This window comes from Gavia stellata, chromosome 13, assembly GCF_030936135.1.
Source record: "Gavia stellata isolate bGavSte3 chromosome 13, bGavSte3.hap2, whole genome shotgun sequence".
NCBI classification, from domain to species: domain Eukaryota; kingdom Metazoa; phylum Chordata; class Aves; order Gaviiformes; family Gaviidae; genus Gavia; species Gavia stellata.
In genome coordinates this window covers 24,880,225-24,898,016 of record NC_082606.1, presented here as the reverse complement: position 1 = coordinate 24,898,016, position 17,792 = coordinate 24,880,225, and the positions used below count along the sequence as shown (strand labels likewise).

The 17,792-nt window shown below is 47.1% G+C and overlaps 1 protein-coding gene across 1 annotated transcript; it reads left to right on the top strand.

Annotated features, from left to right (window-relative positions):
- Positions 1 to 916: 916 nt before the first annotated feature.
- On the top strand, positions 917 to 13,338 carry MAP1A (microtubule associated protein 1A). The gene is made up of 3 exons (XM_009807694.2): positions 917 to 9,647; positions 11,926 to 12,158; positions 13,113 to 13,338. Exons 1-3 carry the CDS (start codon positions 932 to 934, stop codon positions 13,266 to 13,268), a joined length of 9,105 nt encoding a protein of 3,034 aa, XP_009805996.2. The 5' UTR covers positions 917 to 931; the 3' UTR covers positions 13,269 to 13,338.
- The last annotated feature ends 4,454 nt before the right edge of the window (positions 13,339 to 17,792 follow it).

The following is a 17,792-nucleotide window of genomic DNA, read 5'->3' as shown; positions in this document are numbered from 1 at the left end:
TACTTGGACACTAACTAGTCAATTAAGGGCTTGTCTACGCAAAAGAACACAGTGTAAAGAACTGTACTAATCTCATTCCAGATACTTCGGAAGTCTGAGGTTTATTGCTGCTTTGCTTGGGTTCAGCATAGCTCTAAGGAGCCTTGGAAATTATATCCACCTTAGTTCTACTTATTAATCATGTAGCATGTCCCCAACCCTGTATGCATATCAGAGATGGAGTCATGGCTGTCAAAATAGGTCCCAGGAAAGAAAATTAATCTGAATAAAAAAGAAAGTCCTATGGCACTTAAACTGCGCAAAGTGCTATATGATCGTTCGCTAGCCAATGAGCAAGGATAAGTTCAGACAATGATGCTTAGGACTGAAAAGGGTATCTCAGGGTTAGAGTTCACAAATCAAAAAGAAACTGCTACTTTTGAGCCCAAGCCAGGGACTGATATCCCAGGTTAAACAGGAAGAAGTAAGGAAAGAGGACAAGGTGGTTCCTGCTTTCGTTTTCTTTCCTGAGGTCTTGTCACCGTGCTCTCCCAACAGTCAGGAAGCATAACAGCCCATCAACATTAAGAATTCCAAAAGAGAGCAGAACATGGCCCCATGCATCTATTTGCAATGGGCTTTTGGACTACTTAATCTATCCCAGTGTTTCCTGTCAGTAAAGTGCTCGTGGCATCTTCAGTACTTCTGCATTAACTGGCTTTCTTTCTTTTTTTTTTTTTTAAGTGCTGAATTGGTCTCAGAGCTCTATTTGACCTTTATTTGTCTGTGCTTGTCTCATTAGGTCACCCAGATTCTTAGCAACACTGATTCAGATATCAAGGCCTCCCTTACTGTGTCGTGTTTGGGAGAAGGAGACTGGAGCAACCTTGGGCATCCTCAATTTCAGGAAATTATTAATCTGAAACTGAATCCTGATCCAGTTCTGCCAGAAATGGATGGGGTGTCTGAGTTTGCAGAATATGTCTCTGAGACAGTTGATGTGCCGTCTCCATTTGATCTCCTGGAGCCACCCACCTCAGGGGGCTTTTTGAAGCTTTCTAAACCCTGCTGTTACATATTCCCTGGAGGAAGAGGTGATTCTGCTCTCTTTGCTGTCAATGGGTTTAACATCCTTGTGGATGGTGGCTCTGACAGGAAATCTTGCTTCTGGAAGCTGGTAAGGCACCTGGATAGGATTGACTCAATCCTGCTCACCCACATTGGTGCAGACAACCTACCTGGCATCAATGGGCTGCTGCAGAGGAAAGTTGCTGAGCAAGAGGAGGAACAATCCCAGGGCTCTACCAACTACAGTGACTGGATGAAAAACCTAATTTCTCCTGAGCTAGGGGTGGTTTTTTTTAATGTCCCTGAAAAACTGAAGATGCCTGAATCGTCCATGAAACTAAAGAGGAGCATCGAAGAAGCTTGTCTGACACTGCAGTATCTCAACAGACTGGGCATTAAATCAGAGCCTCTCTACAGGGTGGTGAGCAGTACCATTGAACCTATCACACTTTTCCACAAAATGGGAGTGGGTAAGCTGGACATGTACATACTGAATCCTGTCAAGGACAGCAAAGAAATGCAGTTTCTAATGCAGAAATGGGCTGGTAATAGTAAAGCAAAGACTGGCATAATTCTCGCAAGTGGGAAAGAAGGTGAAATTTCTGTTCCCTATCTCACATCCATCACAGCCCTAGTGGTGTGGCTTCCAGCTAGCCCAACAGAGAAAATTGTAAGGGTTTTGTTTCCTGGAAATGCTCCTCAAAATAAGATACTGGAAGGTCTTGAGAAACTCAAGCACCTGGATTTTCTGAGGTACCCAGTGGCTACTCAGAAAGATATCACTTCTGGAATACCTCCACCTGTGCTGAAGCAGACCAAAATTAAACAAAGAACTGACAGTAAAGAGAGTCTTAAATCTTCCCCCAAGCCATCTGTGACAAAGCAAGCTAAGAAAGAAGAGGCAGTTGAGGAGGGGATAAAGGAGGTAAAACCAGAAGTCATAAAGGATACTAAAATTGAGAAAAAGGTTAAAGAACACTCGGAGAAAATTCCTGAAAAACCTGTTAAACATGAAAAGATAAAAACAGAAACAAGTGATGCTCTCAAAGCTGAGAAAAGAAAATTGGCAAAAGACAAGGTTGGAAAAAAGCATCTCAAAGAGAAAGTATCCAAACTGGAGGAGAAGAAAGACAAAGAAAAGAAAGAGATTAAGAAGGAGAAAAAGGACTTAAAAAAAGATGATGGAAAGAAAGAGGAAAAAAAAGATTCAAAGAAAGAGGATAAAAAGAAAGAAACCAAACCAGAGCCCAAAAAAATTTCTAAACCAGACTTAAAACCATTTACCCCAGAAGTAAGAAAAACATTATACAAGGCAAAAGTTCCAGGCAGACTCAAAACTGACAAGATCAAAGTCAAACCTGAAAAGGAAGTACCTGCTGACCTGAAGATGTCACCAATGGAGAAGGCACCTGTACAGGTGGAGCCAGGAGAGACTTCCATAGCTGAACAGAGGTTAGTCCTGTCTTCACCAGAAGATCTTACAAAGGACTTTGAGGAACTGAAGCGCGAGGAGAAAGGGGCCTTGCAGCTGACTCAAGAAATGTCTGATATTGAGGTTAGTGATAAGATTATGAGAGTACCTGAAACAGAGGTAAAAGACTCTGCTGACGTGATTGCTCAGAGTTGCCTTGAAGTGGATCTGATTTTGAAAACAAACATTCCTGATCAGGGAATAACTACTACTGATATGGAAAAAGAATCAGCAGCAGAGGAAAAGGCAGTCCATCAGCTAGAACCGAAAGCAGGTCATGCTGAAAAAATAGAGGATGAAATAAGAGCAGTAGATGAAGATCATGACATGAGACACTGTGAGAGAAAAGCAGAGCAGGACAAGGAAGTTCATCTGTTTCCAGACAAAGAACAGGTACCATCACAGATAGACCTCTTAGCAAAGGGTGTTTGCTCATCAGCGTTCAGAGAGGAAGAAAAGGAGGAAGAGGAGAAAATCTCTCTGGACAGAAAACAGAGGGAAGCAGAAACAAAGACTTGTGAAAAGTATATTGAGGGAACAGAGGCACAGGAAGAGGGTGAGAAGGAAAAGAGAGAAGATGTGATAGAAAAAGCAGAACTGGAAGAAAAGGAAGAACAGCACATGAAGGCAGAGGAGAAAGTGGAAAAGAATAGAGACTTCTACGAGCTGAATCAGGATGAGAGGGAGGACAAAATATTTACCACTACAGAAAAGGAAAAAGACTTTAGTGACATGGGTGAAAAAACCAAGTTACTTGGAAAGGATGTAACAAAGGAAGAGTCATATCTGAGCAGCCTGCCAGTCCCACCAGGAGCAACAGCAGAACATGTTTCATATATCCAAGATGAAACTATCCCAGGCTACTCAGAAACAGAGCAGACCATTTCTGATGAAGAAATACATGATGAACAGGAAGAGAGGATCCCACACTTGAAGTATGATGTCAATGCGTATGACATTTCTGTTCCTGACCACCCAGGCTCTTTTGAAGCAATACATGGAATACAGGCCATGCCTACTGCTGACCTTTCAGCCAAGGGCTATGCTGGCCAGGAGTCTGAAATCCTGGCATATCCTACAAACATTGTGGCAGCACCTCTTGCTGAGGAGGAACATATATCCTCTGCTACCTCCATTACAGAATGTGATAAGCTTTCATCTTTTGCAACTTCAGTAGCAGAAGATCAATCTGTTGCATCTATAACAGCACCACAAACAGAAGAAACTGGGAAAAGCTCCTTACTTCTAGACACAGTAAACAGCATGCCCTCCTCTCGGACTGAAGCAACCCAAGGTCTCGACTATGTTCCCTCCGCTGGCACAATCTCTCCCACATCATCCCTGGAGGAAGACAAATGTTTTAAATCTCCACCCCCTGAAGATTTCCATGCATTAGCTGAAGGAGAGAGAAAACTGGAAGCTCAAAAAAAGGATCTTCATGACGAGCCAGAAGATGAAGAGGAAGAAGAAGATGGGACTCCAAATATTGAAATGCCTGAGAAACTCAGAGGGCATTACAGTGCCCCCATGTTTGTTCATCAAGGATGTCCTGATAATGTGTTAATCAGTGTTCCCACAGAAGTGATGCAAACTTCTGGTCTGCCATTATCCACTGAAGAAACACCGTTTTCCCAGGTTGACTCTGCAGAGGCGGAAGAACGATGCATGAGTCCTGATGATAGTACAGTCAAAATGGCCTCTCCCACCCCATCTGGCCCCACTAGTGCAGGACACACACCTTTCCACCAATCTCCAGTGGAGGAAAAACTAGAAACAGTAGATTCAGATCTATTTGAAAAACAAACAGATGCTGCTGCCAAGAAATTGGAAGGCCAAACTTCTGTTGTGGTGAAGGGAGCCAAGGGTGAACCTCTCAGAGAAGACGAGGTATCTGCAGCTAAATACAGACATGAAAAAGAAGTGCCTGGACCTGCACAGCACAAGCCAGACTTGGGCAGCGATGTACCAGTGTCTCCTGGGAAGGAAGTGCAGGAAGAACTGGTGGGGAAGGAGGAGCTGCCCTGGTTCTCCTACCACAAGCAGGACACCGTGGTGATAGGAGAGGAGGAGGAGCGTCCCGTGATGCCCCATCCCAGCACAGATGTGTTTCTGGAGCCAGAAAAAGAGCAAGGAACTAAAACCATGACAGAAAGTTTAATGGGATTTTCAAAACACTTGTCCTTTGAACCATTCTCTACCACAGAAACATCTCTAGGAAATGTGGATCCTCCACAGTTCACAAGCCAAAGCAAATCTGAAAGTGACAAATCTTCACAATTTTCACCAGATGACACCAAATCACTTTCTTTTACAGAAGAAAGTATTGGTAAAGAAAAATCCTCAGATATTTCTGTTAAGGGAGTAACTACTGAAGAAGGAAAAGTGCTGTATTTCACAGGAGACACCTCAGAAGAAGAAAAATCTTCCCATGTTTCCATTAAAGACATTTCTCCAGAAGAGACCAAATCCATTTCTCTCACAGAGAGTCCCAGCAAGGAAATACCTTCAGACATTTTTGTTAAAGGAATTTCTCCAGAAGACATCAAATCTCTTAGTTTCACAGAAGAGATACCTGCAAAAGAAGAAACTATGTCGGACTTTACTGATAAGTTCCCTTCAGAAGCTGTGAAATCCATGGATTTCACAGAGCAGAGCCCAGCTACGTATGAAAAATCACTGAAAATTTCTGCCGGAGAACTCACGAAAGAAGTGTCAAAATCTTTTCCTTGCGCAGAAAGTAGCTCAGTTAAAGACACGTCACCCAGAGATACTTCAACTGAAGAAATGTCTCCAGATGACAGCAGTTTCTTTTCTGCAGCAGAAAAGGGCCCATTTAGGGGAAGAACTGCAGGCTTGGCCTCTCAGGAAGTATCTCCAGATGCAAAGGGCTTACACTTTGCAGAATCTAGCCCAACTGAGGATAAAGTATCTTCACACATTTCTGGTGTAAAGTCTTGCAGGTTCAAGGAAACTCAAGAAGAAAAATCTCCAGAAATGGAAGACTTTTACGTGAAAGATTTAAGTTATGAGAAGAAAGTGTGGTTTCCAGAAGAGGTGGAGGAGATCGCTGCTCAGGAAAGGCAACAGAGATATGATAAAGAGAGAGAGAGCACATTCCTGGACGAGGTACCAGAATATGAAACAAAATCCCATCCTAAAATGGGAGAGGAAGAGATCCTGTATTCTGCAGTGCCTGGCAGTCACACCTGGAGAAGGGCAGAAAGTGAAGCATGGGGCTCTGCGTATGGGCATCTTCAGGAAGGAAGAGAGACTGGAAGAGGAGGGCAGTTACCCAGTGAGGAGGATGAGGATGTCCGTCATGCTGCAGAAAAACCTGTGCTACTGCAAGCAGAAGCAGAATGTTTAAAGATGGAATCGTGTGATTACAAAGAAGACACACAGAAGAGTGCCAAACCTACATCAGAAACAAAGAAAGTGGAAATAGTTCCTGCTGACATCACTCTCCCCGAAAGATCACAAATGGAAAGTTCTCCTCTGTCTTCTCGGTATGTCCCTGGTGAGGAAAAACAGGCCAAAGCATTAACTGGAAGCAAAGAAAGGCAAGAATTGTTGACATCTAAACAAGATTACTCCTACTTAGATGATAAGGAGAAAGCTGTCCCAGATATCTATGCAAAGTCACTAGACCAAGCACCGACGGCATCTCCTCTGTCTGTAACAGCCACCACTCTGGAAAAGGAGATTGACACAACACCAGAAACAGAAAGACCTTACAAGTTAGATCAGTGCAAGCTACCTTTACGGGAGGAAGTCCCATCGAAGGACACAGAGAAGAAATCGGACATTAGTGGTTTGTATCAGGAAATAGACTGTAAATACAAGTCAGATAGAAAGCAAGAGGATGACTGCAAATCCACTGAGGGTCTTTTTGACTCTACAGGAAGAAAAGAGCAGATGGCAGCAGCACCTACTCTGTTGCAATCTACAAGACCAGCAGAATATGAATATATAGGAGCGTCCCCAGAAGAAAGTGCTGCAGCATCAGGGCAGCGTGCACACTCCCCTCTAGGACAAGGCCCTTGTCAAAAAAGCAGTGCTGCCACGGGCCATGTTGAGGCTGTGGCTTCTGCCAGCCGAGTGACATATCCTCCAGAGACCTATTCCAGGAGCTCCCCTGAGCCCTTTTCCTATGAGGAAGGGGTCTGCAGACCCGGAGGTGATGACAGCTCTACAAGAGAAGAGCAAGAAGAAAGAGAACCAACTCCCTACCCCGATGAAAGAAGTTTCAAGTATGCTGACATCTATGAGAAGATAATTGTATCCGGAGTTGGACCTTCCCCCTTCACACCCAAGGGTGCAGACAGCCCAGGTCACGCTGACAAGGTGCCAGCAACAGCACTGATCTCTCAAAAAGGTCAAAGTTTTCACGTCTCTGCAAAGGAAGAAGAGTCCTGCCTTTATACCTCTGCTGAGAAGGAGTTGTCATCTCCAGCATCCCCTAAAGATAAAGCAGATTCAGCCTTTGACTATACAGACATCCATGAAAGATACTTGCCCTTGTCTGAAACAGATAAGCCTAGGATATCGGAAGGAAAGGAAGAACTGAAGGTGTCTTCTGCTTTGCCAGAAGAGCTGGACTCTGAACTGCACCCATCATCCGCGAGCACAGCATTTGCCTCTCCTACAGACATGAGTGACACGTTTTATCAAGAAAAATCAGCTGCTTATATTGATGCTGCCTGTCCAGATAAGAACATCATTTTGTCTAGCCAGGAGCAGATATCTCTGTCCCTGACATCTGAAAGCCCAAATGCCAAAGATACATACTATGAGAAAGCAGGTCGAGGGGAAGAAAGCATGAGTGACTCTGAGTTAGAAAAAGGCGCTAAGGAGAAATCGGAAAAGGAGTCTAAACTGCACAGCCCTGTTGAAGCTGTAGGCACGGTCTATGCACACATCTCAGCAACGGACAAGTTTCACGTATCAGAACCCTTTCTGCAAAGCGAGCGTCAGGAGTCCATTTCACCGAGTTCTACTGCCTCTTCACCTTCTGACCCAGGGTGGAAAGAGGAATACAGAAGTAGGAAAACTGCATCAGCTACTGTTGTGGGGACATATGCTGCTGGTTACAGTGACCTGCCAGACATAGGCAGAGATGAGCAGGCTTCAGAAATGTGCCATTTAAGACACGATTCATCACAAAAGAGAGAGGTTGCTGAAAAATCCATAAAGGAATCACATTTCTGTGTAACAGATTATCCAAGTGCAGCAGTGGTCTCAGAGTGCCAAGAGCAAGCCATATATTTGAAATCTGCTTCCGGAAAACAGGAAGAGGCATACAAAAAGGGCCCAGCAGTAGAGGGCAGAGTGATGGATAGCTCTTCTGGATTTGAATGCTCCCTGCTAGGAAAGAGTGAAACAGCCAGTATGTTCAGACATGAGCAAACCTCAGCAAGCCATTTAGGGGATATCTCTCTTCCTTTAAAGGTTCCTTGTGCTTTGCTGTTAGACCAGGGGAAGAAAGATGAGTACTTGGAGGTTTCTGAGAAAATCAGCAGCCTTGACTCATCTTTTACTAAATTCTCACCTCTGAGTCCATATGAAGAAGATAAGTTGTTCTCCAAAGCTGTGGAAAGAGAGTCTGTGCCCCAACAGCAGCTGAAAGATGACTCTTCCAGCCTGTCAGAGGAACCTTCATCTGAAGCTACCACTCCTGTGATACCAACTACAGCAGAAAGTTTCTACTCCCATATGCTTTCCACATACACGGGTGCAGGAGCGGAACCAGGTACCAGGAGTCTTTGGGATGTGTCTCCACAGATTCCAGATAATGCTGTGAAAACACATACAGCTGAAACCAAAGACTTTGTGTTTGCTGAAGAACATGGTTCTCCATTCACAAGTGGCACGGGTGACAGCATTTTGCCATGCAGAAAGGAGTGCCAGAGTTCACAGCCCACACCATTCTCTGCAGAGAAACAATGGCAACCCTGTGTAAGCAGTCCAGAGCAGAAGGCACCATTTGCAGAACAGCTGATGACACTGACATCTCTCCCTGATGTGTTGACATCATTTCCTCATCATCAGCATGAAGATGAAACCACAGCCAATGGTCCAACAGAGGTGAGCACCAGTCTGCAAGCTTTCCAAAGTGCATACCATGCAGCAGAGGCAAAAGATGAAAAAACCTGTCCTGATTCTGACAGCAGTTTTTCTCCATGTGCAGGCAAAGAGGACACAGAGAGGCAGAGCCGTCCTTCCTCTCTGATGTCCCCTGAACATAGTTTCCAGCCCTTTTTCCCAGATGTGCAGAGGGGTGGAAAAACAGAGGACCATGGAGATGCTTCCCATGAGATGGAGCCACATTTAGGAGGCACTTTGGATTGTGGACAGAAATTTTCCTCATGTGAATACAAGCACAGGAAGGGAGAGCTCTCTCCCTCATTCATCAACCCGAGCCCTCATGAGCTCTCTGAAGATAGTGACCTCTCGCAGGAGGACGGTCATCCTTCAGTGCAAGGAAGACCACCCCACACTGGTAGTAGCCCCATGCAAAGTGCCACAGTGGAGGAAACCCCTCCAACATCAGTGAGTGATTCTGGAACCTCCCAGTCAGACTCGGATGTGCCACCCGAGACAGAAGAATGTCCGTCCATCACAGCAGATGCCAACATGGACTCAGATGAAGACGCTGATTTCCTCCCAGTGGACAAAGCTGTTGGGAATGCTCATCATGCCAGTTCTAGGTCCAGCCATGATCCTCAGCCTGTTCCAATGGTAGATCCCCATCCCCATCCTCCTCACCCTGATGTCTGCATGGTAGACCCTGATATGTTGGTAAATGAGCAAAGCATGAGCAGAACTGATAAAATTTCCAAGAAAGACATAAAGGAAAAGAACAAAGGTGTGAGGAAGCCTTTGAGCAAACCCAAATCTTCCTCGCCTGTCCGGAAATCAGATGTGAAAGGGAAACGATCACCCACTCCTGTGAAACAGCCATCAGACAAATCTCCAAAATCTGTCGCTACCAAAAAAGAAAGAGATGGAGGAGAGAAGCCCAAACCCCGCAGTGCACTGGTGCAGCCTCCTCACACAGAGGATGAGTTATCCCGGAGTAGTCACAGCAACCCTGGCAAGAGCCTTGTTAATGGCATCAAGACAAACCCTGGTAAGAAATTCTTCCTTAAGCATGCATTTTCTCTTTAGGTTCAACACAGAGAAAAAAGCACTGGGTTACATGTAGCAGAACAGAGAATAGGACTTCCCAGTCAGGCATAAAAAGTTACAAGCAGTGATAAGGTAGAGAGGTTGTCACACAAATCACTTTTAAAAAGATCAAAGCCTTGAGGAAAACTCTCAACCTCTGTAGAGCCAAATGCAACTACCTCTGAAGAGAGACAGAGCTGTGAGACCTAATTCAGAACTTTATAGGCCAAGATTCAGTTCCACCCAGGGGCTATGTCTGTGGAGGGGCAGTAGGTATTTAGAGGTGGGTGCTGTCAAAGAAATGCCAGCAATTGAAGGACAAAATATGCCTATGTTTTAAAAAGAGGTGGCAACCTCTCAGCCTGTGGGTGGGGTAAGTGCATGGCCCTAGACTGAGATAAAGCTGTCACAGAATGACAGGACACTGCCATGGTCAGGTATGTCCTTTCCTCTGAAATACTAAGCAGAGATGGTATGGGAACAGCTCCCACATCTGAGTACCACCCACAGGGCACTGAACAGGCAGTCTGACTGTTGGAGACTAAGGTCTTCTCTTTTTCCTAAATAAAGCTGTGAAAGAGGGACTCAGCTTCAAGTGTGTGTACAGCCCATGGCCTCTTGCTAAGTGTTCACACAGAGACCAGTCCTCTACTGGTATCCTACCAGATGATGCCAGTATTAGGCGATAGAGTATTGCATCATCACCATGTCTGTGCTGAGACCCCACAGTGCCAGGCACTTACAGACACAGAGCAAATACTAATCCTTCGCTCCAGATCATTGATGCTGAGCGTAAGAGCAGAGCTGGCAGGTGGGTAGTGCCAGGGAGAGCGGCAAAAACTGAAGCACAGCCGATGTGCTGTGGTCTCAGCAGGTGCCTATTGCAGACACTGTAGTAGGCGAAGTGGGAAAGGTTTGCAGAGGCACTACAGGGAGCTCCTCTTGAGTGCAGGCAGCTGAAGGGGAAGACCTGAAAAGAGCCCCTGTCTGTGCGTGTTGCAAATACAGCTCAGGTGATGCAAACTGGTGTCACTGACAGCAAGGGCGATGGACAGGCCAAGCAGCTGATGAAGGGGCTGCTTAGTGCAGTGGGGAGTGAGAGGAAAGCAGCAGATGGAGCTGTGAGGTTGTCACAGTGCCGGGCCAGCGAGGAATACTCTGCAAAGGAATGTGGACTGAACAGGGGCCGAGCCGACTGACGTTCATCAACAGCTGGCAAGCAAACAGGGTACAGTCAAGAGAGTGCCTGACCAGGGTGTTAGCAGAGTGTCTGTACAGACCGGTCGTGTCTTAGAGGCGCTGCACAGAAAGGACTGGTAAGATGCAGTGCCTGGATATGTGAGTCTGAAGGGAGGGTTGAGACAAAGATATAGGATGTAGCGGTTGTGCATGGAGCAGTTGCCCAAATCAAACAGGGGGTGAGGACAAGACATCCGTAAGACTGGCTGAGACAGGTAGGGATTTTTCATTTGTGTAGCAGCTAGGCAGCACAATGAGTTGTCCATGCTAGTAGTTAGTGGCTTTTTGCTCACAGAAGAGACTACCCAGAGATAATATATGGAACGGAAAAGAGGACAGAGGCCTCTGTGATTCCACAGAGAGCAGAACGGAGAGAAGGGGCAGTCCTTCTATGGGTTTTGTGTGTATATTTATGCATATATATTGCTGAGTATAACAACTCTTGTTTGACCATCTCTCATCTCATAAATGTAAGCAGCAAACAATGAAGAAAAGAGGTACAAAAGGTTGATAGGAAAGAGCAATAGAGTCCTTGGAATAGCAGTGATTCACAGGGATGGCAGAAAGCCAGGATGGAGCTTCCAGAAAGACTACTGTAATACCCTGGGATAGCACATAAAGGCCATCAGAACAGATTTCTTTAGCAAATGTAGGTTATTAAACAACGAAAATTAGGACTAAATATTGATTGGGATGACAACTCTGCAAAAGCTAATAATGGAGATTTTTTATTCCCTTCCCCAGGAAAGACTTCTGAGTCTAAAGCCTTTCAGTCCCTCCCCAAAGAACAGCCAAACTCCCTCTCCCTCCCAAGACCTGTGACAGCACTGGCCCAGAAATGCACCCAGGTCACGTCTGAGCAGCAGAGCCTGGATTAATCTTAGCTTTGTTGCTGCAGCTGCAGGGAAAAACCTTTCTGGAATTCAAGTCCTTCAGTGTTAATCTGAGTGTTTGTCCTTTCCAGAAGGGTTTTGATAGCCTCTGTTTTCTTTTTTCCAAAGCTTCCAATAGTCCTAAGAGCAGTTTGCCTGTGCCCGTGGGTCCACCTGTCTATGTGGACTTGGCTTACATCCCCAACCATTGCAGCGGAAAGAACACAGATCCGGAGTTCTTCAAGCGGGTTCGAGCATCATATTATGTTGTGAGTGGGAATGATGCAGCCAATGGAGAACCAAGCCGTGCAGTGTTGGATGCACTCCTGGAGGGGAAGTCTCAGTGGGGGGAGAACCTGCAGGTAGGTCATGGAAATACCAAGGAGTGTGTATGATGCTCCTTGTGTCACAGGAGTTGGGGAGAAGGTGTGTGTCACAAACATGACGTACCCAGAGAGAGCACACTAAGAGGAAGCAAATGGGACTGGGCAGATCCTGCTCTGCAGTCTTAGAAGAGTAACTGTTTGTACCCATGAGGAGGAGGAGGAGGAGGAGGAGGAGGACACCCACAAAATGGTGTGAGTGGAAGCAGATATGTCCTCCTTTCCACATCCTTCTGAGGGGAGGAAGCATTTAGAGATCATACACTCCCCCTTATCTGCTGCAGGACGAGCCAGTCCTCAAGCGAAAACAAGCACCATCACAGTGTCCCACACCCAGTGGCATTTGTTACTAGCCTCACTTGCTGAAGAGCTTTCTGATAGCAACTTTTTACTAGTGCTTTTAAACCAGAGTGTTCTTACACATAGTTCTTAGGTTTGCCGGACATCCTGGGTGGGCACTCTTTCTGAAGACAGGTACAAGAAAGTGTGTCTATGTTCTTTCAGCTGAAGCAGCCTCAGATTTCAAGGTCCCTGAGTTGCACATTGGGTCAATAGGCACAGAAAGTCTACTATCAGGCCATTAACAGTGACATTCTCAGCATTGTTCCTTTTCACACTGAGGGATCTTTCTAAGGCTGTTTCTGGAGTTCCACAGAGAAATACTCTCCCCACCACCGCAGCCATTTTCATCATTATGGTGTTAGCACTGCCAGTCTGCAGCCAGCTCAGAGCGCCATTGTGCTGGTACTGCATAAAATAAAGCACCAGCTCTGCCTTAGAGAACCTGACATCTGAAAGACATTAAATAGAACAAGCAGTACCAAGGGTACAGTGTTCCAAAATTAATGGGAAATTTTAGCCTCAGCTCCTATGGGCATTGTTTGTCACTGCAGTTGTTCTCAGACAATCATCCCTGCTGCTTTCTTTTCCCAGGTGACATTGATCCCAACACATGATACTGAGGTGACACGAGAATGGTACCAGCAGACCCATGAGAAACAGCAGGAGCTAAACGTCATGGTACTGGCAAGCAGCAGCACTGTTGTGATGCAGGATGAATCTTTTCCAGCCTGTAAGATCGAATTCTAAATCGCCCACACTTTGCGTTCATCCATTGACTCTCCAATCACCGATGCAACATCAGAGACACCATCTAATCACAGTCCGGTTCTTCTCTGGTTTAGTCCTCTACATGGTTCCCATTTGTCAGGCAATCGGGTATCCATCTAGCTCAGCACTGGATGCCATGAGAAAGAAGTGCAGGGCTCTGTAATATTCTGGACTGAGCTAAGAGTTTGTGCAAGAGCAGTTGCAGGCCAGGGGCACTTCCACTTTCCCTGCTTTATTCTGCTGCCTGTACAGTTTCTGCAGACTATCTTGGCTGCCTTGCTGCTGTGAGAGCTTGTTCTACTCTCTTCCTGGCTGCCTTGCCATTTAACTTGTAGCACCATGAACCTTGTCTTTCTGGTGAGGGCTGAAGTGCTGCTGTTGCATGTAGACAGTGCATGGGGTGCAGGGAGGGCAGAGAAGAAAACTAATTTGCGAAGAAAATGCACCTAGGAGATGAGGGAAGGTGAAACCCTCCAGCTGTAACATGACAGTGAAGGTCATTCTTCCATCTCCCATCCTGAACATACGGGTGGTGTTCTGAGCAAGGGGACCTGTACTCCAACTAGGCAGGACCACCGTTTGCCAGCTCTGCAGGTTTCTGTCCCAAGTATTTGGTTGTGGCATCCTGCAACACCTGCTCGCTATGCTCAAGGAGCTGGGATGAAGGACACGTTTGTTTGGCGGCGGAGGTGGGAGGGGAGGGTTCAGCCTGTTGTTCTTTGCTACAAAGAGCACATTCCTAACCTGCTAACTTGAGCTTTGCACACACAGAGTGGCCAACTTACTCCTGCACATCGGCAGTGTGACAATAGGAGGCACAGAGGAGCTGTTGCCTGAACAGTCACACAAAAAGAGTATCCAAACGCACAACTACAGCCCCCTCTAAAGCAGAAGGGCTGAAACAACCCTGGCCGCTGTTGGCCTAATATGTACGAGAAACCTCCCTGTCCTTGTAAACCAAAGGCTTTCTTAGGATTGTGGTGAGGCAGCTGAGGAACCCGCATGCCATACTGAGAGAGGCTAGCGTCTGGCCAGTGTAGCTGATGTGTGCCAGCTCTGGTAGCAGCAGCAGTTTCCTCGCTGCCTGTATGCCGGCGGTCCAAGCCTCTTAGCTGTGTTCAAGCTTTTTGTTGTCCCCCTCAGCGTCCAGGATGCGGGGAATAGAACCTGTGGTGTGAGGAAAGAGAACCCCCTTCCAAAAACGCTCGGGGAAAATAGCTTATTAAGTGTAGGTGCTCTTAGTTCCTCCACACCCATGGCAGGGACATGCAAACTCTTCTCAGCATAGAGGAGGTGCTGTCAAAACTGTGCTGTGCACACCTTGCAGCTCGCAGTCCATTGCTAGCACATCTATTGCGGGCGTACGTCCTTGCTCTCTGGCCACCCTGGCAGAAGTGTAGTTGTATGCCATGAGTGCATCATTGCTACTGAACAGTCAGTCACCTGGAGCCTCCTTGGCATGCAAACCCTTTCCAGCTGTGGGGCTGGCAGCCCCAGCAAGGAGAGCAGCTCCAGGAGTGTTAGTGCTTGGTGCGCTGAGCCTGCAGCGCCCCTGAGCCTTTGCCACGTCTGAGAGCATTGCAAGAGGCTCTTAGCACAAAGATGGCTTTTATATTTCTGTAAGACAAAGAGCATGGCAGTAAGGTCTGCTGTGGGGAAGGAGAGAGGAGATGATAGAAAGCAATGCTGCAAGGCTTGACATACAACTCAAAGGTATTTCCATCTGCTGTGTCACCCACTGTGCTTGGCCCTGAGCCGAGGTCTGACTCCATAATAAGCATCCTAGGGCCCTGTGTTTTGCTTGCCTGGGACACTTCAGTCTCAGTGCTGGTTTTCTGGCAGCTGACACAAAGAAAATGCTGCTTAGAAACTTGCTCCTAGGACTAAAATGGAGTTTCTAGGGAAATGGTTTATTTTGCATTTAATTTATATATTTATTTTTTTATGTTACGCTGCATTTTGTGTGGATTTAATATTTTAATTTATACATATTAACATGACAACATGTGCTCTTAGTGTCAGTTCAGGGGTTTCTCAGTACAAATATTTAGATGCTGCAATTTAAACAACAACAACGTAAAAAGACCACAGAGAACTTGCTGGCAACAAAAGGGGTCTCTGCTTGCAGCCTGCAAGGCTGTGTCTAAAACCCAGCAGCTGCAGGACGAAGCCTGAGGCTAGCAGCCCCTCCCCTGGGAGCAGCCAGCCCTTTTGACACAGCCCTTGTTAGGACCATGTGAGCTTGCTCAGGGATTTAGCAAATCCCAGCCCTGTGCTGTATTCGTTTTAACCATGGAATCACAGTGTGTCTGCCAGAAGAATAAATGTCATTCGCTGTAAGCCGGTGGGGTCAGCGCCCATGAATGCTGGTTATGGCAAGCAATTGCAGGCAGTAATGCACCTGCTCCTGCTTCCCCCGGACACTGCGGGTGGGTTTGCCTGCGGTGCTGTGGGGAGATCCTGGCTCCCCTGCCAATGGGACTGGCTGCCGGCCAGCGCAGACGCAGGATGCCAGGCACTAGAGGAACAAATGTGACCCTCATTGACTGGCTCCCTGGATCCCTAAGCGTGGCTAGGTGTAAAAGCTAATGCACTAACTTTAGATAGACCCACACATGAATGTTTTCTCAATTTTAAACTTGAAGCAATTCTGGCTAAGCAGCAGTAATAGTGAGGCTTTGCAAGGTGCCTGCATCCTCCAGGCAGGAGTGCGGTCCTTGGCATGTGTTCCAGTAAAAACATGTGCCCTCCGCATACTGTGCTCCTGCACTCCGCAGCTATGCTGTTTGGACAGCTTTATCCTACACCAGTTCACTTCCCTGTCCTCAAGGCTCCACACTTTTTTTAGTCTTTTGTGGCAGTCTGTTCTGCCTTCAGCCTCTCTCCCTCCCTCTCTTTGTCCCCTTGTCCTCCCTCCTCTTCCTCCCCCCTGTGCATCCACCCTCCCACCCACCCCACCTCCCATCTTAAAGAACTATGGGAAAAAAGACTTGTAAAAATGCCGATTTGTAAAGAGGCTGACCCTGCTTAGCCTGCAGGAGCCAGCAGAACCCATCCAGAGCCAGAGGTAATACAACACTATAGAGAGAAACAGTTAAACTCTGCTTTTGCTTGTTTCTGCATGTGGTCAACAACGTGTAATCTTCCTGTATGTAATAGGTACAAAATACTATTTTAAACCTATAATTAAAAAAGTGAACGTCTTAACTGTATTGAAATGGCAACTTGTGCTCCTAGCTTCTTCTATGCTAAATGTTTTAAGAACAGAGCCCTGATTCTTTTCTTCAGCATCATGTTTCTATTTGAATTTAGTTCTTTTGAGTTCTGTCCTTTTGCCCATTTCCATGTGAAACACTCTGTAATTAACTGCTGTCAAGAGAGGAGCCCAACACATTAATAATAAAGCCACATTAATTGCGAACAAGAACACTTCGAACTGTTTCAAACTGTTCTTTGGGTGAGTGCATACTCACAGACACTGCTACCATACCTTCCCTCCAGTGCCGGCCAGCTGCTACCGAGCCGAGGAGTTCAGGTGAGCCCCAGCTTTTCCATGAACCCCACACCTTCACTCGCAGCTGCTAAAACTTCCTGTGGCCCCAGGGAAGGGGCACGCACATCAGGGCACAGAGCCTACCTGGGACACCCACCCCTCCCTCCTTGGCCCCAGCAGCGTGATTTACAGTTCCAGCTACCTCCTCTCCAGAGGAAGTTTTGGGCCCTTGCACAGCCGGCCAAGCGCCCAGGCAGAGACGCACCCTCGATGCTCCAGCGTGGAGCCTGGCACAGCCTGTCCTGCCGATGCTGCAGCTCCCCACAGTTCCTGAAGCACACTCTCCATTGTGGCCCTCTGCCTGCCCCTGCGCTTCTTGGGAATGGCAGCTCTGACCAGCGCTGCTGGCATTCCTTGAACTGGAAACGTCTCTGATCCTATGGGACGTAGACCACGCAGCGCTCGGCCAGGAGCCTGCTGCCAGCCAGCCAGGCAGTGCGCCTGCACGAGGGACTCGGCTCAGGGCCTGTGGCCAGCCAGGCGCTGATGGGGCACCACACGCTGCCTATCCCTATTGCAAAAGTCGGCCTTCGTACATCCGCAGGACTCCAAGCCGACCTCTGAAGGGGAAGTCACTTTATTTCAGCTCTTCCAGCTACTCAGCAGGAAACTAGGACAGCAGCCCTCTGCTCTGCCTGCGCTGGATAGCAGTCAGGAGAGGCTGATGCCCAGTCAGCTCTGCTCCTGCCTGGGTGTCCTCAGGAGGAAACAATGACACAGTTGAATGCAAGGGAAAAGGAAAGCAGGTGCTGGGCTACAACCCTCTGAAGAGAGGCCATCGTGGCCACGGGGCATACCACAGCTTGTGCAGCATGTAATGGAGAGCTCAGGGCAAGCCAAAGCTGTTACTGACAGGGGAGGGACCACAAACCACTACCATAAATGAGGAACTACTTCCACAGCTGCTTTCCAGCTAAACAAGCATAGGGATATGGCCATGCTCCGGCTAA

Excerpts from the sequence above, each read along its gene's own strand:
- MAP1A (XM_009807694.2), top strand. The coding sequence starts at position 932 with ATGGATGGGGTGTCTGAGTTTGCAGAATATGTCTCTGAGACAGTTGAT. Across the intron at positions 9,648-11,925 it reads TGGCATCAAGACAAACCCTG|CTTCCAATAGTCCTAAGAGC; the intron begins GTAAGAAATTCT and ends TTTTTTCCAAAG. Across the intron at positions 12,159-13,112 it reads AGTGGGGGGAGAACCTGCAG|GTGACATTGATCCCAACACA; the intron begins GTAGGTCATGGA and ends TTCTTTTCCCAG.